This window comes from Crocuta crocuta, unplaced genomic scaffold (genome assembly GCF_008692635.1).
Source record: "Crocuta crocuta isolate KB4526 unplaced genomic scaffold, BGI_CrCroc_1.0 scaffold131, whole genome shotgun sequence".
In the NCBI taxonomy this organism is placed as follows: domain Eukaryota; kingdom Metazoa; phylum Chordata; class Mammalia; order Carnivora; family Hyaenidae; genus Crocuta; species Crocuta crocuta.
In genome coordinates, this window is record NW_027528977.1 from 16,586,485 (window position 1) to 16,611,550 (window position 25,066).

The 25,066-nt window shown below is 46.5% G+C and overlaps 1 protein-coding gene across 1 annotated transcript in view; it reads left to right on the forward strand.

Moving 5' to 3' along the window:
• SLIT3 (slit guidance ligand 3) overlaps nucleotides 1-25,066 on the forward strand; it is a 598,836-nt gene that overhangs the window by 475,609 nt on the left and 98,161 nt on the right. Inside the window, exons 9-12 of the mRNA XM_077757361.1 lie at nucleotides 3,549-3,690; nucleotides 13,739-13,810; nucleotides 18,851-18,922; nucleotides 22,519-22,590. Coding sequence (XP_077613487.1) covers nucleotides 3,549-3,690; nucleotides 13,739-13,810; nucleotides 18,851-18,922; nucleotides 22,519-22,590 — 358 coding nt within the window. The remainder of the gene's footprint in view (nucleotides 1-3,548; nucleotides 3,691-13,738; nucleotides 13,811-18,850; nucleotides 18,923-22,518; nucleotides 22,591-25,066) is intronic.

Below are 25,066 nucleotides of genomic sequence, written 5' to 3' on the forward strand. Positions count from 1 at the left end.
CTCCCATACACTCTACAGCTGATCCTCTCAACCAGAGCCCAGGGCACTCAGAGCTCAGAGGCCTCCCCTTAAGGCCCTTCTAGAAGGATTGCTTGCCCCCACAACTTGGTGACATTCAGCCCCCACTCTGCCAGGCTTCTAGACCAGTTCCATTCATGTATTCATCCTTTCCTTACCCAGGGTACGATTACTGGGTTTTGTGCTTTAGCCCTATGTTTTAGGCACTGAGGATATAATAGGGAATAAGACAGAAAAGGTCATTGCCCTTGTTGAATTTACATGCAGGTCTCAGTCTATCCAAAGACAAAAAGCAAAGGGGAGGGACTTCTGCCATCAAAGCACTCAGAGGCTCAAAGGGAAATATGCTTGGTCCATCAGGCATGGATCAGAAGGGAATGTTTCCGGGGGAAATGAACTCCTCTTTCAACCCCATCTTAAACCTGAAGTGTTTCGTTTCAATAAGAGGATAACACCCTCACCATATGTGAATGCCTGGCTGGGGAGCCACCAGCCCAGGATGCTGACAGAGGCTATAATTACCTTTGTTTCTCTCTGTGTAATTAAAGGTGTTGTTAGTGACCTGGTTATGGAATCTTTTTCAAAGGCTTTTTTTACCTTGACAACATCCCTTGAAATGTATCACATGCTGCCTACAGAATCAGAGCCACCCTATGAACGACCCAGCTCATTCCCAGAGGGATTCAAGGCCACAATCTGGGGCTGGTTTAAACAGAATTAATTTCAGCACAGAAGTCAAAGGGGCATTTTTGGAAAAACTCCATTTCAGAACTTCCCTGTTGCCCATAGAAGCCCTTGACTGTAATGTCTTCCCTGCCCCCTTTCTGACCCACTCCAACCAAGTAATAGTTTGACAAATCAGAAGAAGGACAGCCATCCGTTACTGTCTGCCTCAGTGGATAGAAATACAGGAACACAGACTTCCTCCTTCCACGGAGCCCCTGACATTTCCCAAACAGAATGGTGCCCATGGTGTGGCGATTCTTCCTGGCTTTGTTAGGTGCCCTATCCCCCTGATGTGGAGGGCCAGGCCTGGCAGTTTCTTTGAGGAGCATCATCAGCACATCAAAAGCCCTGACATCTGAAGCCATACCTCTTCCAGCCTCTCTCGCACATGGGGAGAGGGTGGGAGCTCTTCACACTGTATGTCTTTGACCACCTGCAAAGAGGTGGAGCTAGGATGGACAGGTGCTGTTGGGGGTCTTACTCCTTCTCTGCTTCTATTCTTCTAAAGACCAGGAATAATTGATCTTTTCAATCCAGAAAGGACTTCAGAAGTCATGCAATCCAAACTCCTTATTCACTGAGACGGTAGCAAAAAAGCTCAGAGGAATATTATGATTTGCAGACAATAGTGGGAGAGCCAGACTCATTAATAGTAATAATAACAGCAACTAAGCTCTGACTCTGTGCCATGCATTCTTTTAAATATTTTATATGCATTAACTTTCTCTGCCTTGACAACAAAACCATACAGTGAAATAAGTATTGTTATTTCCTCCCATTTTACAGATGGATAAAACTGAGGCACAGGGATAGAGGGATAAAATGACAGAACCAGTCAAATTGAGGCAGTGGGACTTCTGAGCCCACACTCTGAGCCACAGCACTCTCATTCCTGATCCAAGGCTCTTACAGGCTGATTCTCTGGGGTTGCCATTTCCTTAGAAACAGAAAACTTCCCCAGTTTGGAACAAAGCTGGTATCCCCTCTCCCAGAGAATGTTCCAGTTGGGGATTTTAGTGAAAGCCATCATCTCTCTGCCATTTTTCATGGCCTGTATGAGATCTGCTAGTGCGAGTGACACTGGAGAGTTTGAAGTCCTTATGCCCTAGACATGAGTATTTTCTCAAATGTCCCAGCTAAGAGGATATTTTTATATTTTGGGGTGTGTGTGTGTATGTGTGTGACAGAGACAGAGAAAGACAATGAGGCCAAGAGAATTAAGACTCTTTGATCACTGAGTCAGCGCTTTCCAGCAAGGTAAATGTTCCAAATGGAGCCATCAGCATCCATTTGAGGCCTTTCAGAAAGACCGCCCCCAGTCACAGGGACTGTTGCGTGTGAAGAGGGGAATCCTCCACTTTGAGCTTCGATGTCCAAAGAAGCATTTGCCGAGGCCCCCTTAGTCCTCTGATGCATCCACTTTGGCTGGACCTTTCTGGCTTCCCAGACTCAGTTTCTCCAAGGAAGGGGCCAAACCAAAGTCAGTGTTTCCCCGCAGACATTTTTAAAAATATTTATTTATTTTTGAGAGACAGCGGGAGACAGAGCATGAGTGGGGGAGGGGCAGAGGGAAGCAAGGACACAAACTCCAAAGCAGGCTCCTAGCTGTCAGCACAGAGCCCGACGGGGGGCTTGAACTCACAGATCACGAGATCATGACCTGAGCCAAAGTTGGACACCCAACTGACTGAGCCACCCAGGCACCCCTCCCTGCAGACATTTTTGTTTCATGTTGAATCTCTATCCAAGAGCTCCCAGTCAGAATCCCATGTCCAGGCAGTGAGAGATTGGCCTGTGGCCCTCCTCTGTGGGGGTGGGGATCTGGAAAGACATCAGGTGGTCCCTGCTGGCTAGATCTCACAGGTGGTGGATAGGTCCTGAGGAGGCTCTGGGGGTCGAGTTTACCTTTCCGACCATAAAATGTCTACATTTGGAAAACAAACCACTGGTCTGAGATTCTTACCTCACTTTGAAGAAGCAGTGATGGCATGAAAACTTTTATGTGTTTAAAAAATTTGAATGTACTTTTTGTGACTCTTTGAATCCTGGGTTAGTTTGCTAATATATATCTTTATGTGTCATTCTAAAGAAGCTTCTTAGATGCCATTTACTTGGGTTTTTTACCACTTTACTTTAAATTCACACTGGTTCCCACCTCAAACAAAATTAAAAGCTGACCCCAAAGTATGTAGTAACTGCCTTTTTTTTCTAATGAGATAGGTTTTATTTGCATGGTGTCTGGACATAAAATGTACTTGAAAATGCTTTGGCTGATGTCACTGCTTATGACTGTAGACACTTTGACAACATCAGTGCTCCAAATAATGAAATTCTGACACCTTTTTTTCCCTCTACTTGGTTTTAGTAGTGAGTTCAAGCCTCTAGAGAAAAGAATGAAAGTGTGCCTATACCTAGCATCCAATTCCCAAATAAAAGCCAAAAACTGGAGGTGCAGACATTGGGTACCCTGAGAAAATAGTCCCAGTGTGCTTTTTTTGCATTCCAGTGGCATATTTTTATGTGGGACTGACTCTGAGAGCAACCGTTTCTCTGAAAGACAGGATGACGTTATGACAGAGCTGGTAGAACAATCCAGAAACAGGTCAAGGTCAGAGTCATTCCTCTTGGCTCAATATTTAGCCAATGGTAGCTCTGTCTCCCAGATGAGAGGAGATATCAGCTGATGAAAATTTTTCAGGTATTTTATCAGGTAACGCTGCTTCCTTGGAAGCTGGTTACGGGGCACAGAAGCCCTGGCATCTCCTGACACTGCCGTGATTGACCACTGTGTTCTGGACCCACAGGCCCTCACTCAGAACCTCCGTCCTGCAACGCCAACTCCATCTCCTGTCCCTCAGCCTGCACTTGCAGTAATAATGTCGTGGACTGCCGAGGGAAGGGCTTGACGGAGATCCCCGCCAACTTGCCAGAGGGCATCGTCGAAATGTAAGTGCCCCATCTGCTCCCCTCTGTCCCTGGCCAGTTTACCTCTCTGCCTCAGCCAATCCCCCAGTAGTCTGGCGGCACATTGGCCTGTTAGAGCTAACTATTAAATAACACTCAGGAATCTCTTTGCTAACCTTCCAGTCTTTCCCAGGCGTGATACCTCAATTGTCAAGAGTGTAGATTCCAGAGCACAGTCGGCAAACTGCCCAGTGGTCCAAATATGTCCTCTGTGTATTTCTGTAAATAAAGTTTTATTGAAACACATCCAGAGCTATTTGCATATGGGATTGTCTATGGCTGTCCTCACAAGGCAGTATTGAGTAGTTGTGACTTAGCCCACCAAGCCTAATATATGTGCTCTCTGGCCCTTTACAGTAAAAGCTTCCCAGTCCCTTCCCTGGAGTCACCCTGTGATTATTATCCTAGCTCTACCATTTACTAGCTGTGACTTTGGGCAAAATAATTGCTCTTTTTCATCTCCACTTCTCTCATCTGTAACAATGTGATAATTTTATAGTATTGTCAATGGGTCATCGTGGAAGCAGAATGAAATACTGCATGGAAGTCCTTAATAGGGTCCTTGGCACATGGGCAAATGCTCTATGCAGTGGTGGCAGTATTGGCAGAAAGTACATGAATGATGAACTCATTTCATAGCTACCATTATCTGAGCAAGAGAGTGAACTGTTAATCATTTCAAATCAGATTGTTGTCCTCTAGATTAGATCTGTACTTACAGAGACAAGATTGTGTATGTCTGTGTGTGTGCACAGATGTCCACAATCCCACTAGAAATTTGTTGACCGTATGGTTCAATCTTTGTAAACTCTTGCCCTATACGTTAGAAAATGGCCAGTTTCTCATTCTGGATCAAGTAGAGGGGTCAGTAAACACCAACCTCAAGATCACTCTTTTTTTTTCCTACAAATAGTTTATTGTCAAGTTGGTTTCCATATAACACCCAGTGCTCATCCCCACAAGTGCCCTCCTCCATGCCCATCTCCCCCCTCCCCCCCACATCCATCAGTCCTCAGTTTGTTTCTCAGCATTCAAGAGCCTCTCATGGTTTGCCTCTCTCCCTTTCCCCCACCATTAAATGACCCTAAGTGTTTTTCATTTTCTACCTTCACCTTTAGGTGGCTTTTTTAGAAACATGGTTAGCTAGAACTACTTCCTACTCAAAATATCATTAGATAAAATCCCTCCAAATTAGACATGTGTTTCCCTAGCTTCTCTGCTCATCTGCTCCTCTTCTTCCTCCTCCTATGCATACCTTCTGTTCCCAATGCATTCCAATAGATGGCCTGTTAACTCTTTCAGGCGTTCACACATTCATTCAACAAATGTCTGTTGTTAGCCCACTATGTTCTAGTCATAGTTCTTTGCTTGAGGAGCATCAATGAAGAAAAGATAAAGTTTCTGCCTTTATAGTGCTTGCATTCTAGTGGGGTGTAAGGTAATAAACAATAAACAGAGCAATGTAAACTATATGATATGATAGAAAGGGGTAGCTTCTGTGGAGAAAGATAAAGCAAAGAAAAGACTTGAAATAAGTAAGGGGGAAAAAACAAGTGGATATGTGGACGAAGAGTGTTGCAGGGAAAGGGCACAGCATATGCAAAGGCCCAGAGGAAAGAGAGTGACTCCTATACCAGAAGGCCATTGTGGCTGGAGTGAAGCAAACATAAGGGAGCACATTAAGGGATGAAATCAGAGGGACAGTGAAGGGCCAGAACATGGGGGCATTTTAAGGATTTCACCCAGATTGAGATGAGAAGAAACCTATGATTTACAACACTGGAGACTTCATTTCTTTTATTGGTTTTGTCAACTTTTCCCTGATTCCCTTTAAGACTTTCTTCCCAGCCCCAGTGGACACAACTCATGCCTCTACCTCTTCCTGTAGGCAGGAGCTAGTCAGCAAAGTGTCCTTTTGGCCTGACATCCACACCTTCTGTAGCCTCCATTCCTCTTCACTCAGCCTTCAGTCTAACTTTTGGCAAGAATCAACAGTTAATTTGTTCATGTTTTGCTGTTTCTCTTCACTCCTCAGAGTCTATCACTCTAGCCTTGGAGATCGCTTCCTTCACACACTCACATAGACCCCATGCCTCTTCTGCTCACCCCCTTGCTTCTCTTCTCCTCCCATTCCCTTTTGTTCCTAGCCTTACTCTCTCCCCTTGCCGTACGTTCTCTGCTGTGTTTATCCTCCTCCCCTCATTCACTCTCTCCCTTCTTTCCCCACCCATAGTCTTCCCATGTCACCTCCCAGTGCCATCTTTCTTCTCCCAGTCAGCTCTTCACTCCTTGTTGTAAGGGCCCTTCCACCACCCCTCTCCATCCATGCCAGGGTCGGACACTGGCTGTCTCAAACAGATGTTAAAGACACAATTCCTGCCCACATTCAGCACCTTTCAGATTCCCACAGATATTTGCTCTCTTTCTCTGTCCCACTTCATTCCTTTCTCCCTCCATCTGCTAGGTTTTATCTTCTCTTTTTGGCAGCCATAGATCTTTCTTTGAGCAGGTCTCAAACCACAGTGTGATGAAAAAGGCCAGTCTGGCAGACAAGCTATATCCATTAACCTGCACCAACCCCTGACTCACCCTCCTCTCCTCCACATCATTATACCTCCAACTTGGGCCTCACAGGCACACAGCTCAAGTATCTGGAGAGAGAAATTGCGGATATCCACATTGGGGGTAGGACCCACGCAAACCAAGCCATACCTGGACTGTTGGGCTCATACCTGAACCTCAAATTTTTAAAGGGACATTAACAAACTAGAATAGTGATTTCTGATAGGCTGTCTGATCACTGCAATGTTTTTCCTGATGTGAAGTAAAGTGAGAAAACAAGAACAATGTGATATTTTTCTGATGTGCAAAAATATTTAAAGGAGACTTTATCTTAAATTCCTGAACTTCCTTATTCTATTGTTGTTATTAAACATGCCCTTTATCTTATAAAATGATGGCCACTGGAGGCAGAATATGTATGTTTGTGTGTGTTTGCACATGTATGTGATAAATATGTGCTTAATTACATGTGTAATTATGTAATTATAAATGTATGTCTATATATAATATATATCATATATAACACACAGAGCACTTTCATGGGCAAAATAAAAGGTCTGTAACCATGTAGCCTATGAAATGTAAAAGTCTGGAATGACCAACCTAGCTAGATCTAGGGCTTCTCAAAACACAGACATCAGCCATCGAGGGTAGACTATGGATTCAGGGAGACCCACACACTAGCTCTGGCCCTGCCTTTTGACTATTGACAGATAACTCTTCTGCATCTTGTTTTCCTCAGCTGACACATGCACAGGCCAATGGTACCTTCTGAATAGCTCTTATGAAAATCAAATGAAATGTATGCTGTCAAATGCTTGGCATTGTTTCTGACACATAGGATATACTCCGCTAGCCATGGTTGTTATTATTTTACTATTGCTAGTACTAGTATTGCCATTGTTGCTGCTTACTACTGCTACTACTACTACTACCACCACCACCACCACCAACAACAACAACAACACTTTTATTAGGCTCAGTGAGAAAGATTGGGAGCCATATCATAGGAGCTGAAGCTACCTGCGTTTGGAGATCTTTCCATAGAACTAGGTCAGGACTTTAGGTTATGGTTCACAGAATTGGTTCAAGAACTGGGCTAGCCACTTGCATTATTAATTGAGCCTGACAATAGCTCATCATCATGCAAATGTATGCAGACATGGAAATAAGGCTGCCCCTACTTATGGAGCACCTACGGCCCACCAGACAGATTGCCCAGGATTTCTCTTGCTGTGCTCGCCTCCTTCTCCTCTGTGATGAAATGAAGCTGAGACATTAAAACAGACCAAGCAAGACTCTGGGGTTAGGAGGGCACAGGGAGAAGTGACATGTAAGAGAGACCTTTGAGGAAGAAACCGGCTTGTTCCTCAAGGCAACAGAGCCCGTGCCTGGGGACTTGTGTGTTGGCCTGAAAGTCTTGAAAGCAGCTGAAACGCAGTCTCTTAGGGAGAGAAGACCAGCAGATGGGGGAGGTTGAGAGATGAGACAGAGAATAGAAACTGCAGTATGCACCCCAGGATGAATAAGAAGTGTCTGATTTATCATCCCAAAGACATCTGAATGTGACTTTTTCTTTTTCGCGTCAAGAATTCTGCCTTGTGTCCATGGTCACCCATTCAATCCAGATTTTCCCTTTCTCCTTAGGGATGCTTGGCACCGTATCAGGCTCTCCAGCCCCCATGCACCATCCTTAGCCAGTGATGATGCATTAACACCTTAGGAGGGGTTCTGTACTCTGCAACATTTGTGGGGAGGAAGGGCTATCTCTCATGCAAAGCAATCTGGCAAACTCTTTTAGCATTTCTTTCAAAGCCAAAGCAGCTCAGAGGAGTGTGTGCTGGTCTCCCCGCATAGCAGAGCCAATTCCTCTAAAAATAGCTTTCTTCCAGAGAACCCACAGTGAGACAGTTCCCTGCAGATTTTCCTCGAAACTGAGCTCCCACCAACACTGTTCTTGCTGCTCCCTGTCGTTCTCTGAACCAGCTCCAGCCTCCAGCAGGGATAGATTCTGGGAAGAGTCAGAGGCTCACACCTTCCTCTCTTCTTTGGTCTTCTGTCTTCCCCCCTGGGTCCTCAGTGCTCCAGAGGGACCATCTGTGCCTAGAGCCCCATCTTAATCACTGCCCATCTTCTTCCACTGTGCTCTGCACCCCCACACAGTGCCATCTAGTGTGTCTCATGCCCTCTACAGTAGAAGGTAGATTAGGTGATGGAGAAGGGCTATGTGGGTGGGCTTAATGTCAAGTCATAAGTGAAAGTATCTGGGGGAGGGGAAAGATAGCTCCACTCCCCACCTAAGATAGGGGAAAGATAGTTCTACCTCACCCCCGTTGTTTATCTGGGGTGGGGAGGCAAATAGTGGTTTATCTGCTGTAAAAAAGCATATATTCTCCCATTACGCAAGTCACCAGGGCATTCTAAAAAGAGAGAACGAAAAAACAAACCAAAAAAGTCAAAAGAACAAAAGGACTGAAGGGCTCTGGAAGCCATCAATAACCAGGATTCTTAAATGTTCTGAGAGCACCAGATTCCTGAGGGATTTCCACAGGGAAGGAAAGAGTTGGGGTGGAATGGGGCAGTGGTCTAAAGGGGAAGCCCTTGAAGCACAGAGAATAATGAGGAACAGAGCCTTAGGACAAATAGTTCAGGGTTGGAGTCTCAGTTCCACCTCTACTTTGTGCAACTTTCTTAACATCTCCTGCTTCACTTGGTCTGCCACCCACCCCACCACCAGCCTTGCAAAATGGGGCTCATCAGACCTACTAGAGATTTTCCATGCAGATTAAATAATACAACTGCACAGAAAATTAACACCATGTTCGGAAGACATTAAATGAAGTCTAAAAAGAAAAACATTTGTGTGTGTCGCATGGACAGCATGATAGAATGGTTTGGTCTCAAATTCCCATACTGTTTTTCATTCATTGTTTCCTAAGATGATAAAAAAAAATTCTGTGGTGGAGGCATCTGGGTATGTGCAAATAATAAGAAGAGCAAATCTGGCTCTGTGTCTGCTTTCTGCAGGCAATGCCAGGTACTCAGCAGAGCAGGTCAGGAACGGCTCAAGTCACATACGCCTGCATCCCTCATCTTGTTGTTACTATATTATTAATAATACTTGCCTTGTAGTATTGCTGAAGGAATAAAATGAGCCAGCATGCAAAGAGCACAGTGTCTGACGTAGAAAAAGCCCTCAATAAACAGTAGATGTTCATCATTATCGCCACCTCAGCCACACCGCTACCAATATTCCAACCAAGCTCCAGGACCTCTTGATCAGCTGATTAGTAGCCATGCCCTCGCACTACCCATGCCCCCGCCAGTCTCTCTGGCATCATGTTGACTTATGCCTTGCTAGAAATGTATTGTGTTCAGTCGCATGTTTGCAAATGACAGATCATTAAGGAAGCGCCAAGAAACTAGGGCAAATCAATACAGAGCACAAATGGCTGAAATCCCCATCAGATGTTCCCATTGTTTTTACTGGTGCCAGAAGATGTTCAGATGTTTGATTTGTATGTTTGTTTTTATGCTAGTTCTATTAAATCAGTTTGCAGCCTGAAGAATGTTTGCCAGACAAAGAAAGACACATGTGCCATTTAAGAGAGACCTAAAACAGCTGTTGGCTTCAGACACCTCTGTAAATGTGACAGTTTTTGCTGATGCTAATGCTGCTTTTCGTCCTTCACACTGAATTTTTGTCACTGGGAGTATGGATCTTGGCATGCTTGTTCCAGGCTATATAAAACCTACCAGGGGCTATTTGCTACATAGAAAGTTTGTGTATGCACAGGCAGTGTAGCCTTACGCCGTTGACAAAGGGGCCCTTTCCTTGAGGATGAGCTGGCAGGGACTAAAAATGGAGAAGCCTCAGCTCCAAATGGGATTCCACAAAGCTTAGTGACTGAGGGCTCAGGTTTTTGAATTCGACAAACTTGAGTTTCCTTCCAGCTGTGGCTCTTCCTGACTTTGAATTTGGATAAGAAACTTAACATCACTGAGCCTCCATTTTTCTCACATTTAAAGCGGGGATGGTAATGATGAAGAGGACCCACCTCACAGAGGTGTAAATACTAAGATAAACCAGCCGTGTAAAAAACTCTTAGCTTAATGCCTGATATACAAGCACCTGACCTCTCGTCGCTCTTACTGTTATTATCCCTCCCCTTGTCTTTACCTCACACTTGAAATACACGGACTGTTCATAACTATACCACCCCAGACAAACTCTGATTCACCCGGAGCAAGGTTAACCCACATCATGGCATGGCCTTGGCGCTCCAAAAGGGGTCAGGTGTCCAGCCAGGACCCACGGCAGCATAAGAAGCAGAGAGCCTGCAGAGACAAATACCATCCCCAGAGTGTATGGGTACATGGGTACATGGCTATATGGAGCCGTCCCTGATAAAATTGGAGTTCTTTGCTCAAAATCACACCTTTGCACTCTATTTGCATATTTCTATGTATTTGCATCTGTATTGCATCTCCCTGAACTCCTACAGCCTTTTTACAAAATACCTAGGTCTTTTTTTAATTTCCTTTTGAAATTTTATTTTTACTTTTTTTTAAGTTTATTTATTTTTTTAATTTGCATCCAAGTAAGTTAGCATATAGTGCAATGATGATTTCAGGAGTCAATTCCAGTAACTCATCCCCTATGCATAACACCCAGTGCTCATCCCAGCAAGAGTCCTCCTTAATGCCCCTCACCCATTTAGCCCATCCCGCCACCCACAACCCCTCTAGCAACTCTCAGTTTGTTCTCTATATAAAGAGTCTCTTATGGTTTGTTCCCCTCCCTGTTTTTATACTATTTTTGCTTCCATTCCCTTATGTTCATCTGTTTTGTACCTTCAACTCTACATATGAGTGAAGTCATATGATATTTGTCTTTCTCTGACTGACTAACTTTGTTTCACATCATCCACTCTAGTTCTGTCCACGGTGTTGCAAATAACAAGACAAAATAACCACCTCTGCAGAGACTGCATGATGTCTCAGAATAAACATTGGAGTCGTAACCTCCTAAACCCTTCTGTGACTTTGGGGAGGCCACTTTAGCCTCTAGGCCTAGTTTCTCCAAAGGCTGTATGTCCAATGGATAGAAACAGATGTCAGCTGTGCCACTTGCTAGCTCTGTCACTCTGGACAGGCTATTTGATCCCTGTAGGTTTTCTTTTCCTCATCCACAAAATGAGGTCAACATAGCTTGCCTTATGCATATAAGGATTAAAAGAGATAATAGGCATAAATCAACTTGGCCTCATAAATGATAGCTCTTCCTGTTTGTCATGTTAACAATAGAATTTGGTCCTGTGGTGGACCATCTTGGGCTGTCTCTATCCCCAGATTATTAAACTCCTTAGGGACAGGTAGTACATACTGCTCACCGATTCATCCCTCCCTTGACTCTTACACCCATCACTAAAGTGGAGGTTAATTAGTCATGAACTTCACAGACAGCAGGCCAACCACACACCCTGGGCTGGCCTGACTTGCATAGGTTCTTGGCCTGCAGCTGGGAGCAGTGGATCCTCTTGCGAAAATGAAGGGGGTTACCATCATTACAGACGGCGGTTCTCCCCAGAGGCATCATCCAGCCGCAATCCCTTGCCAAAGTGGCAGGTGAATCACAGGATTCCTGGAGAGCATTTTCCACCTGATTGGCAGCCCCAGAAACCCATGGAGCTGCTGCCTGGACTGAGAAATCCCTGCTGAACTCTGCTCAGCTGGAGAACAAGAATGTCCTTGGAGCTTCCCTGCTACCTCTGTGGCTGGCTGTATCCGGTAGCCCATTTCTCTGAGACCTTGTGGCATGCTCTTGTGCCATACCAGGAGCCAGCCAAGCCCCTGTCTGGCCAGCCTGGGCCCATGTGCCCAGCGGAGCACACCCCCCGCCCCCTCCGGCAGGCCACAAAGGCTTTCTTAATAGACCGTGGCAGTCTCATTTGTAGACTCTATTCATCTAGCAGCCGAGAATGATCTGTCCTGATGCTCTCTCTCTCTCCTCCCACCCGCCCTTCCTCTTTCTCTCCCCCACCCACCCTTCCTTTGGCCTAGAGAGTGATTTGTCTGTGTTATGGGTAGGCCTGACAAACCATTCCACATTAGCAGCTGAGATGTTGTTTGAAATGGGAAAATTGCTGGCAAACTGCTCCATTAGCGGTTCCAGTAACAAATACTCTCTTCCCCCAATGAAGATGAGATCGCAGAGGCACAAATTAATACGACTGTCTCCCCGACTCTGCAGCGGGGATTACTCTTCAAGATGAATGGGTTCATCCCAGCCAGAAATGTGCAACCACTGGATGTAGCCTCCAAGGGGGCCACTTCCACTGGTCTGTTCCTTCTGCTCCCCTCATCCCTCCCTACACACACCTTTTTTTAGTGTCTTCCCAGCTGAGGGGTTGGGGAACATCCGTGCCAAATGAGAAGGTGATGAAAAAGATCTGTGCCTTGGAGACAAGGGAAATGGATGAGAAGGAGATGCTGAGTCCTTAGCTGAGGCCTCAGGGCATCACTCATCACCTCTAATAGAAGGTCCTGCCTCCCACTCAGGCCTGTTTCCCACCACACCTGTTCTTGGTGACAGGAAGTCATCTGAGAGGCGAGAGAATAAAGAATTGAGATGCTTACTCACTTCTCTTCAAGAAAGTTCTGGGCCCGGGCCTGGGGCCTGTAGTATCTCTTGTCATTCCGGTGTAACAGGAGAGGAAGCACTTGAGGAAAGTCTGTAACATAGTAAAGCCACAGATCTGAGCAACAGCCCAGGGGAGTGGTTCAGTCGGGGCCCCTAGGGCCCTCGGGGTGTCAGGCAGCCAGTTTGATGAATGTCAGACCAGGAGCCTGAACACTTGAAGGTCATTTCTCCAGCATATTGGAACAGCCCATCGAAAAGCCCAGAAACAAATAATCGAATGTTATTTATTATATGTTGTATTCCTGAAACTAATATTATATGTCAGTTATACATTAATTTAAAACAAAAAATCCAGGAATGAAGTCAGCCGTTGTCATTTCTGCCTGTACAATGCCCCAGTGGCAGTGTGGTTAAGTTTTTGACAAAACGATGACATGTTTCCGTGGCAGATGGGTATTGCTGGCCCATAGGCCACCTTCTTTTCTTCTCTTTATCCCTGTGACTTTTCAGCACACCAGTTACTTCCCACAGCTTTTGTGAAGAAGACATTTGCCTTCAAAGACCACTTAGAATAACCAAGAGCCAAAATCCTCAAGGAGAAGTCATCTTTTCTAATTTTTCCAAGGGCAGTTAGAGGGGACCCCTAGGACGGGTCTTCTGTACACCAGAACATGAGTCTCTAGCTTTTGCACAGTGTTTGCCCAGTGTCCTGTGACCAGTATTGGGTGCCACATGATGGGAGGGGCCATCTTGTCCCCAAGGTCCTCAGCAACCACCTGTTGACAGGGGGATGGTTAACTGGCTCTGCTCTGCTCTGTTTCCCAGACGCCTGGAACAGAACTCCATCAAATCCATCCCTGCTGGAGCCTTCACCCAGTACAAGAAACTGAAGCGAATGTGAGTTTCCCCTGGGGAGGAATGAGCCAGATGTTTTCAGTTTGGGGGGTAATATGCCCTATGTAGTAGGCGACCTGCCCAGATGACAGCCCGCATCACATTCCTCATGGAGAACTCAGTGTCAGACCCGGAACACTTTCCTGAGATTGCGAGGTAAGGTTCAGGAGTGTCGCTTTCAGATCATGAAGTGTAGTGATATACACACCTCAGAGCTAAGGGCCTCTCCAACTGGAGCAAAGTAAAATTATCTAGGTGACAGGTGGAGCTGAGTTGGCCTGAAAAACATCCCATACTATCATGTTTGTTGTCCTCTGGCTTTCATGGTGTGGACCTAAAGCCGGAGCTTCAGTAAAGATGGGGTGACAATGGCCTTGTATCCGTCTCCGGCACCGTAACATGTTGGCTGTGGTGCATGCCTACAACCGTGCACACGTTCACCTAACAAGGGGTGACTGTCCATCACCTGCAAGGAACTTCAGGGTCTGTGGATGGAGTGTGCTCTAAAACAAAGCCTGCTCTCATGGAGCTCACTCATCTGAGTGGGAGAACACAGAAAAGAAACAAATACTAGAAACTGGTAGGTACTAGAAAGTGAAACAAAGGGCGGGCCCACAAAATCTTCTCTGTGCAGGTGATCCAAGTGAAGGGTGGGAATGAGGAGCCCTCGGGAGAGAGCAAGTGAAAGGCCCTGGGGAGCGTGCACGGATGGGTTGCACAGCAGGGAGGGGGACAGCGGGGGGCTTGCGTTGGAGAGGTGAGTGGATACCCGCCAGATCCTGTGGGCCCTTTAGGCCATGGCAAGGACTTCCTTTTCTTTCTAAGTGAGATCAGAAGCCTTGGGCCCTTCCTTATCCTCCAACCACATATGACTTGTCTGTGATTATCCCCACCACCCCGGTTACTTCTGCATCTAGTATCACTGCTGCCGCTATATCCTATCAATTCCTGGTTATGCCAACACTGCCATTCCTTCCCTGTCACAGCTCCACTGACAGCATCGTGCACCATGGCCCTCATCCCTGCCACTGTGGTGACATCATCACCACCTTTGCCCAGCCCCATGTCTGCCCAGAGTCACATGACTCTGTGAGTCATCCAGAGCAGGGCACTCAGAAGGGAGGCCAGTAGGATTCGGATATGGCTCAGCCATTGCCAGCGTAGATATTTAGACTCTGAAAGGGAGATTCCTTTCCCTTTTCTGAGCTAAGAAATCATTTTATTATAGTCCAGCAATCAAAATGCTGCTTTCATCCCAGTTACTTACTGTCTCTGGCCCCCCATGGAGGAAAGAGAGAGCAGGTAGAAATATGCATGGGCTCGATCTTGTTCCCTTCCACTGAAGACTGATTCATCATTTTCCCTTGAGTAGGAGGGCCTACATTAAAGAGGTTAAGTGTCTGCTGACTCCTTTTATGTTAAAAATAAACATCCCCAAGAAACAGTGGCATTGGTCAGCTTTACCGTCGGATCTTGGGAAGGCAGCTTCCCATCTCCCTGGAAATCCAAAGCAAACAAGATTTTCTCCTGGTACAATTCCAGAAGTAGAAACCAACCTAATGAGCTAATCCTGAGCATGTACTTTTCCCCTCCCCGTGGCAGCATTCTTGCTGGATGAGCTGTATAAATATAGGCCTTAATATTTAAAACCTTGGGCCATTAATCTCCTGGTCTCCCTGCTTCCCCAGCTCACTCCATACCCCCCCCCCCAATTCATTTTTAAAGCCTAACTTGATTATGCAGCCAGATAGTAATTTCAGTGAAAAATGACAAGTTCAGTCACTGCCCCAACCTATATCTCTTGCATGATTTAAGTTACTGCTCTAATTTTTTGTGAAGTCCAGGTAATTTAGAGCTTGGCTATGTTTTACTGTCCTTTCTTCATCCCATTGGAGTTGCCATGATCTGTGCATTCAAAATTCATAAGACCTTCTCAGTCACGACCTGGGAAGTGAATTTAATTTTTGATTACTTCTGATGCTACTGATATTTATTATGATGCCCCCTTTTCCCCCCAAGGGGATGACAGTAGAAAAGAGAGACCACTTACAGATTTTTCTGACTAACAGAACCTCACAAACCAAGATGAAAGTATGATGGCTTGGGAGAAGTAGGATCCCTGGTCAGAATGGATTTTAAAACCCAAAGTGTAAATTCCTCATAGGTGTACATGAACCAGACTCTCTCTCTAACAGAGAGAAGTTTCCCCTCAACTATGAATGAACCAAATCCTCCTCTTCTCTCTAATAACCAAAAAAAAAAAAAAAACCTCTCCTGGAATGAATGACTTTGTCCCTATTTCTTGTGGCCAGCTTAGTAGAAAAAGTACTTCCAGGTTAAAACTAGTATCAAGGTAGAGAAGCCATTTGTGAGGAGAACCGAGGAGAAACACTTGGTTGACAGGGTTGGTTAATTGATGGCTCTGACACATGGGTGCCAGCCTGGTGTGGTATGGCTAGAAGGGTGTGTTCTTTCGTCCACATGCTCTGAGGTGGAGTAGTATCCACAGGTGCCAGCCCCTCCCCACCTTGAGCCTTGCCTGCATGGAATTTGCCACCTTGGTTCTGAACAGTCTGGAAAGTCTGCTGCCTCTTGGCCATCCAGTTTGTAAGCCCCAGAGGAATAGGGTGGGCCTGAGACCAACCAGGTCATAGAACGCTGTGGCCTAAAGTATGACCCACGGATCATGTGTATGGGAATCACATGGAGATGTGTTACCTATGCAGACTTTTTAGCTCCCCTTCCTGGGCTGGCCAAAGCAGACTCCCTGTGAGTGCACTTTAGAACCACTGATCAAGAGTGACCCAGACTCCTGGAGTCGGCTCAGGGCCACCTGCTATGGACCGGGAGGGGTCAAGCATGGAGACTGGTGGACAGCAGAAGCCTTCCCCAGCCTGCCTTCTGTCCAGTGCCACTGCCTTCTGCATCCATCCTTGTGAAGTGGGGGGAGATTTGAGAGGCTAGCTCTCTACCTGAATAGCCATGTCAAGTCCCCTCTGACTCCAGGTCCTTCCCCTCAGAGGGTTGCTGTTTCCTTCCTACAGTGTTAAGAATTAAGATGAGGGGAGCCTGGGTGGCTCAGTCAGTTGAGCGTCCGACTTTGGCTCAGGTCATGATCTCACAGTTCGTGGGTTCGAGCCCTGCGTCAGGCTCTGTGCTGACAGCCGGCTCAGAGCCTGGAGCCTGCTTCAGATTCTGTATCTCCCTCTCTCTCTGACCCTCCCCTGCTCATGCTGTCTCTCTCTCTCTCTCTCAGAAATAAATAAAAACATTTAAAAAAAAAAAAAACTAAGATGAAGTGACCACCAGGGGCAGTTCCCAGCTAAACTATCACTTGTCCAATTCCAGTCCCCATCATCTCCAAAACCATGAGACCTCCTTCCTGTGCTGCAGAGAGGAGTGCATCCAAAAGGCTAGCTGTGGACTGAACACCACTTTGCCCTGACAAGGCTAAAGCAGAGGGGTTTCCCTCCACCCCCACGTCCCAGAACTTCCTCCTGCATACTGGGGTGGGGGTGGAAGGTTTCTTAGTAGCTTGAAGAGACATCCTATGATTGGGAAAACAAAACGAAAACCCAGGCTCACTCACTAGTCTGATCTGAGCACAGAACCCGTGCGCTTGCCTGGAATGCCTTGCTAGGCAGGCAGGCCCAGGGCGAGCAAGATTAGGATAATCCAGGGCATTTGCTTGTTAAGACCCTTATACAAAAGTGGAGTGCCGAAGAAAAGCCTGGTGTAAACTGACGAGTTTGTGAGCACAATCTGTGGATTTGTGAGAGGCGATCTCGCCAGCTAAAGGGATAAGCTCAACAGCTGTGCCTAAGAAGCCTTAACCTGTGAAATATCTTTCAACTTCCCAGCTTCGGGAGCAGGGAGGGAAAGGAGCAGAGGCCTAGGAAAAGTGGTTGCGCAGCCCTTTTGAAGGCTATTAGAAGGAGGGGAGAAACAGCCCCAAGGAGTGTGCTTAAGAGGCTGGGGGCTGGGATGTCTGGCCTCGCTGGAGGCAGTTGCTTAAGAATCTGCTTAGATGTGCTTTCTTCTCCATATTCCCTTGTCTCCTCCTTGTTGACCCTCCAAGACCCCAGCTCTCTCTCTTCTGCACAAAAGCAAAGATCCATTGATTTATTTTGTTAAAGGAAAAGAACTGGAGAGGTACGTTGTCCCTGGAAATTGGAGCATCTCACCTTCCAGTGACAGGAGCCCAGAGGCTGCCCCTGAGCCAATGACTCGGAAAGTCTCCCCCTTCAGAACTGAAGGCCAGGTGCTCACAAGTCACTGGGATGCAGGAAAGGGGGCAGCCTTGGGCTCTGAGGAGGACCTGGCTTGGGGAGATTGCTCTGCTGGGGGAGCTGCCTTCCATCACACTGCATCTCTCTCATCCACGTTACCCCAAAGCCCTGGGCACCACTCCCCAGGCTTGCTCCTTTCTGAGGAGCACGGCCAGTGACAAATCCACATCTCCGAGGCATCCTGTGAGAATCTCATGATGTGCTTACATCACACGACCTGGAGGAAGCGCTGAACCAGACAGAGACTTAAGTCACTGCTCAAAACCTCTTTTCAGGTCAGGAAGGAAAGGTCACTGGGGAGGTGAAATGACTCAGGACTATTTGGGGAAAAAATAAGCATTGGCTGAGGCATGAGACAAGAAGATGATGCTTGCAGGAACCCTGGCCTGTGTTTGGGTGAGGCAGGCTTCTGCTTCATTTATGCTATAATTGCTTGGTAATGCGACAAAGCCCTAATGTGACTGAGTGCAGTCTTCTCTACACAGTGAGGGCTCACATGTGCAAAGCCATATGTCAAAGTCAAGATGCTGTGGGTGGGCATTCTTTGAAAGCCAAGAAGAGTGAAACAAATGTGGTATATTTTATCAAGAGACAGTTGAACTGAATGGTCTTTAAGCCCCTTCTCTTGTACAATGAATACATAAATTGATTAATGCTCACCATTTTAAATATCTGAAATGGTTGACTCACGCTTAAGAATGGTCGTATCACACCTTTGAGCTATGTTCTCAGACTCTCCCATTAATGTTTTTAGAGACATCAGCAAGAATCAGATATCGGACATTGCTCCAGATGCCTTCCAGGGTCTGAAATCACTCACGTCGCTGTAAGTGGGGAGCAGAGTCACGTGGGGTGGGGGGAATGTGTCCATATTTTTCAAGAGGTGTTTATCAAGGCTTTATGTTCCCTTACACACTTGTGGCAACATGGTAAAAGAAACAAATATTTCTTCAGGGGAAATTGATCTTGGGGAATATTTCTACAACCCAAATGCATTATTTTTATTGATTAAGTGCCCAGCAGCCTTCCTAGTTATTGGCTTCTAATTCAAATGCATCTTGGGCTCTACCCACATGGCCCCCTCCTGCCCTGCCTGCCTCAGCCGTGCTCTCTAGGGAGATGGAGGGACAGAATGGTAATGTTTGTTTATTACCAACGTGCCCATTTCTCCAAACTGTGTGACCTTGTCAAGGGAGGAGCTAATTTTCTTCCCCTGATTTTCAGGCTTTTTCTCCAAACCAACCTCATGGCCTTTGTTCTGAGAAAGCACACAGCCCATCCTCTAAGGGCTTCTTTTCTTGGATTTTGCAACCCTACAGCAGCCTACTTGATGCAGCCATAGCCTCATCCACCAGGGACTCAGAGACACACAGGGGCGAGAAGGCATGGGGCTTTGTCCTGATTCTGAGTGGCTCACCATGTGGCATGGGGACTGTGGCTTGAGTCTACTGTGTATTTTCCTCACAAAGTGAGGATAGTGATACCTTTTCTACCTACCACACATTCAATGGTGACCACAATTACAATAGTTGGCAATACTCCTTAAGCACTTACTATGTGCCAGATACTGCTCTAGGAGTCTTGCAAGTTTAATCCTCATAACAACCTAAAGTACAGACTCTATCCACTTCTCTTTACAGTAAAAGGAATCAGGTGACCTAAGCCCCACACAGACAGGGATTTTTATCTGTTTGGATCCTGGCTGAATCTCTGGCACCTCAAACAGTACCTGGCACATGAGAGCTGCACAAAACTAAAGCGTGTTGAATAAATACAATTATCTGAAATCCACAACTGGGAGAGGCAGGATTGGATCCCAAGCAGTACAGCTCCAGAACCCAGGCTCTCAATCCCCGGGGCTATGCTGCCTCTCAAGATAACGTGAAAAACTATACACTAAGATACAGGAAAAGTATCATCAAATTGATATTATTTATATCATGTGGTGACCCGCCCACTGAGTAAGAGTGAGGATGCTCAGAAACAAGCTGTCAGTGCTTCGCTTCTCTCTGTAACCTGTTTGGTTAATTTATGAGTGGACAGGTAACAAGATACACATTTTCCCCCACCTGGCCCCATCCCACTGGGAGGGGGCCAAGGACAGGGAAGTCTCTTGATTCAGCTGTTGCCTGCTGCCTGCAGAGTAAATTAGTTTCATTTATCGAACAGAACATCTGGCTGGGATATCAAAGACAGGATTGTATATGAGATTAGTGTCTGCTTATTGTGCTGAAGATCACAGAGGAGCAGAGAGAGTGGCTGTGTGCTGCCAGGATCTTATCCCTGCCCCCACCCTCCTATTCCCCTTATCTGGTTTCCCTCTGCTGGGACTTGCGAACAATCTGAGGACAGTGAAATGCTTCTGGTCCTGCAGGAAAAAAAAAAAAAAATCAAAATCTGTTTGCCATATATGAAACTGGCATCCCACTAAGCCAGTTCTAAAATATATACTGGGGCATTAAGTGAAGTGCCGCCTGACCTCTAATTTATGCATCCATCCGTTCATGTGTGCCTACTAGGTACTGCATAGTCTTACGGGCATGGGGAATGTGGCAGTGAGCTGGACAGACAAGACCCTTGGTCTCATGGAGCTTCGAACACAAACATACCCAATCCAAACTCACCAGGGTCTAAGCTGAAGGGCAGGAAACCCTTGCCCATACCCACTCATTGATTCTTTCAACAAATACTGTATTGAACCCTGTTCAGCTCTCGGCTCTAGGGACCCTGCCGTGAGCAAGCCACGTAATATCACCACACACGTGGAGCCTGCATTCAAGCAAGCTGAGAAGTAGAAGCACAGAAAATGTTTAAAAGAAATACATATGTAGTAGAACATGACGTAATGAAATGTAATGAGGAAATAAAAATAGAGCGACAGGTGGTGAAAAACATTAAAATATTCAGGAGAAGCTTCCCAAGGACAAGATGTTTACACTCAAATCTGAAAGGTGTGAAGAAAGCAGTCAAAGAATGATTTGGGGGAAATCCAGGTGGGTCTATACCCAGATTGTTCCACAGTAGATCCACAGCCCTCTTCACTCTGCCAGAGGGTGGTTTTGACCCACTAAGTTAGAGCTGTCCCATAGGGAGGTTTGGTAGGTCATGTGAGGACCCCCGGTCCCCGGCCCCTCTGCCCCACCGGCTACTGCTGCACCACAATTTCTGACGTCAACCAAGACAAGCAGACAGTGATGCTACCACATTTGGCACAGTTAGCAGGGGGACATTAAAGTGAATTACAAATTGAGCCTGAGCCATCATGCTGACTTTTATTTACTCATTAATTTGTTGAAACATTAATGGAACCCACCTGCAGGCCGAGTGAGACACTCGTACTTTTTCCTGGTGGCGTCTGGAAAATACGGGGTTTGGTTTAGCATTCCCATTTACTATTTCTTCACCCTACTATTTTGTCTCCTCAAAGACACGTAACAGACTGGATTTGCATTCTGAGTAGGGACTGAATATTGCATTCATTCAGCATACTTCCCAAGAGGGAATTGGAAGGGGGAAAAAAAACCCTCCCTAGATCAGTTCCTTCTGTCTCAGAGGAGGCTGGGCCCAGGAGAAGCAGTCGGTGCCATAGATGAGAGCAGAGAGCAGCCAGCAGTGTCTTCTGCACCTACACGGAAGGCCATCAGGACCCCCTGGGTGCTGGGCTGGAGAGGCAGACCATGGCATTCTTCCCCAAGCCCTCCCAAGTCACCAAAGGCCAGCCCAGGAGTAGGAGACACGGTGTGAGGGATCCCGTACACCAACAAGAGAGGAAAGTAAAAGAATTCAGAGTTTCTTGGTTCCTAGAGCTCAGACTAGGAAAAGGGGCTGGCAGTCAGGGCCATCGCTCCAAGGTAGCAGTTCCTTGCTCTCCAGTTTTTCCTGGGAGCCAGTCCTTGACTCCACGGTCCCTGTGCCATCTGGATAGGACCCCCGAAACCCAAAGCCCTGTCTGGATGGACGATTAAAGAACCCAGCTCGGGAATTCCTAGAATGCAATAGGATATTAAAAGAAAACGTTCTGCAGGCTAGGCTCAGCCTGATCAATATCCATTGAAGACGATAAAACACAGGGCCGGCCAGCTTCCTACACATCTTATTTATTGCCGAGGTGTGAGTCATATTAGCAGTTCAGGGAGACACTACGAGGGGACTGCTGCTCCCTATTGTGGATTATTTATTAAGCTGGGCTGCCCAGCAGTGAAGCAGGATGGAGCCAATTTCCCCTTGGCTCCCACACAGCCTGTCTCTCCAGCCCCTGTGCACTGCTGTCGCACTGGTAAGGAGGAAGGGTAAGGCTGGCCAGGGAAGGAGATACTCCAAGAAACCCCACTCACCACTGGAGTTGGCAGAGGCGATAGCCTCTCACATGAATGGGTTTCAGTGGCCTCACATGCACAGCGACTGTTGTCTTCTCTTTTCCAGGGTGCTGTATGGAAACAAGATCACCGAGATTGCCAAGGGACTGTTTGATGGGCTGGTGTCCCTACAGCTGCTGTGAGTAGGCATCTTGTCACTGTATATGTCTCTGCGACTGTCTGCAGGCCCTTCAGCTGCAAACTTTGAGCCACACTCAGTGTAGTTCTTTTGACTTTACATGCACCAAAAGGGGAAAAAAATTCTGAGCTGTCCACCCCACACTTCCACCACCCCTTTTTGGTAGAAGGACAGCCAGGGAGTTGGCAGAAGGAGGCGAAGGTCAAGGTGAACAAACCTACATGATACATTACAGCTCAGGAGCCTGGACAGAGCACAAGTCACTAACCATAGGTCTGGGGGCTAGAAATTAAGCCTGAGTGGAACCCTACAAGGGAAAGCATCTTGCAGAAGCATGCTAGGAATTTAGGGAACTAAAACATTCACACCTTATCCCAATAAAGCTGAAACAGCTGCTGATAGACATGTGACCTTGAAGAAGGTTTGGGAGTGGGATGGTGAAATAATTATGGAAGAGCATAATCAGTCACCAATGTGACTCTATCTGGGTAAGATATAGCTGAGGGGGTAAGAGTTTATTTAATTTAAAGGAAGATTTGTTGCCTCAAATTTTAAGCTCTGGTATTATTTATTTGCATTTATTCCATTCTGGTCATTTGAGCTTAAATGTTTGAAGAAGATAATTGAACTCTGATGTGGAGAGGCAAGGAAAGGAATTCAGCTTGTCATATATTTTAAGATTTTATGATGGAGGAGAATTATCCGTGGTTTGTGATGAGGTAGCCATGGCATCTACGCGCACGTGCTATGGGCATGGGAGTTCATGGGCACACATACACATCCTGCTCAGTGACCGTCACAATCCCTAGGAGTATGAGGAATTGATCTTAAGTATCCTGGGAACAGTGCAGAATACCAGGGCTCAGAGAGGTAAATGCCTTGCCCTCACTCACACAGCAAAATAGGTGTGGACACTAGAGAAGAGTTTACATAGCCCTGTGCCTCAGAAGGCTCTCAGCCTCTGAATAGAGGTGTACATCTGAGTAAAGATGAGTGCGCGAGTGTATGTGTGTGTCTTTGTAAAACTATCTCCAAGTCACTGGCAGTGAAGAAGGGGCCCAGGGCCTCCTGACTTTCCACGTGCAGTTAAACAAAGCTGCAGCAGGAATTTGCAGACCAGGAAGCCAAGCTAGGTCTCTGAGTGGGTGGGAGGCCAGGGGCAAGAATAGAGAGAGGAAAGCAGACAACACTTGCTCATAGTGACTCCCAGAGACTCTTTAAGGAAGAAGAAATGAGATTTTTCCTCAGCCTTCACCTTCTCACATCTTTACTCCCTCCCCTTCCCGTGTCCTGTAAGACTCAGGCCTAGGCAGTTCTCCTAGGACAATGCAGTCATGTAAATTGTGCCCAGCTAGTTTCCAGGCAGCATGTCCATCTACAAGCAGTGGTCAGATTTGCTTCAATGAAGCTGAAAGCAAGAGAAAAAAGATCCTTTTCTTTTTGTCTTTTTTCTCTGTATCTCCGTCTCCACGTCTGTCTCACTCTGTGAATCTCTGTGTATCTCTGTGTGGGTATCTTTGAGTTCAGAGGTCCCAGACCTTGGGTGAGCCTTTAAAGCTATTTGGTTTTTTTGTCTGTTTGTTTTTTAATTTCTTTTAATGTTTTATTTACTTCTAGGAGAGAGAGAGAGAGAGAGAGAGAGACAGCGTGAGCAGGGGAGGGTCAGAGAGAGAGGGAGTCACAGACTGAAACAGGCTCCAGGCTCTGAGCTGGCAGTCAGCACAGAGCCCGACGCAGGGCTCGAACCCACGAACCGCAAGATCATGACCTAAGCGAAAGTTGGACGCTCAACCGACTAAGCCACTCAGGCGCCCCTAAAGCTATTTGTTACAGTGACACACCAGGGCTCTGCTGGGAGCTGGGTGTTTCACAGATGGTGTTCTTTGCTTGTAGCAAAGAAACTGTAAATTACAACCACCTCCATAAGGCTAGTTAACTGTAGCTATTAATCCCTTGAAAGAAGAGTAACAATAGCATCAGCCTTGAGGTAGATTTGGGGGTGGTTGTGTTGTACTGGACTGGGGTGAATATCCCTTTACAATCTGCATAGACTTGGGAGTGGTTGTGTTCTACGGAGCGGGGACAAATATCCCTTTACAGTCTGCATGTCTAGTGTAGACCGGAAAATGCCATTGCATGCATTAAGGAGAAATCTAGCATGCATCAAAGTGCCTAGCACAGCGCAGGGCATGTTGCAAAGCTTCAATAAATGCATGGGTTTGGGAGAAGTTTATTTGGTGGGGTGGGGTGGGGGGGTACATGTTTTTTAAAAAAGGAAGTGTCTCCCAGCTTGGAGCAGACAGCAGTGGCGATATTAATAGAAATCACAGGACTTTGCATGGGCCAGGAAGGCAACTCTAGTTTAATCTCACCAAAATGTTGAACAGATGGAATGGAATAGCTGGGAGTAAACTGGGAGTAAAGACAGAGCATCCCTGCCTCGCGCGTGACCAGGAGTTGACGCAACTCGGGCAGG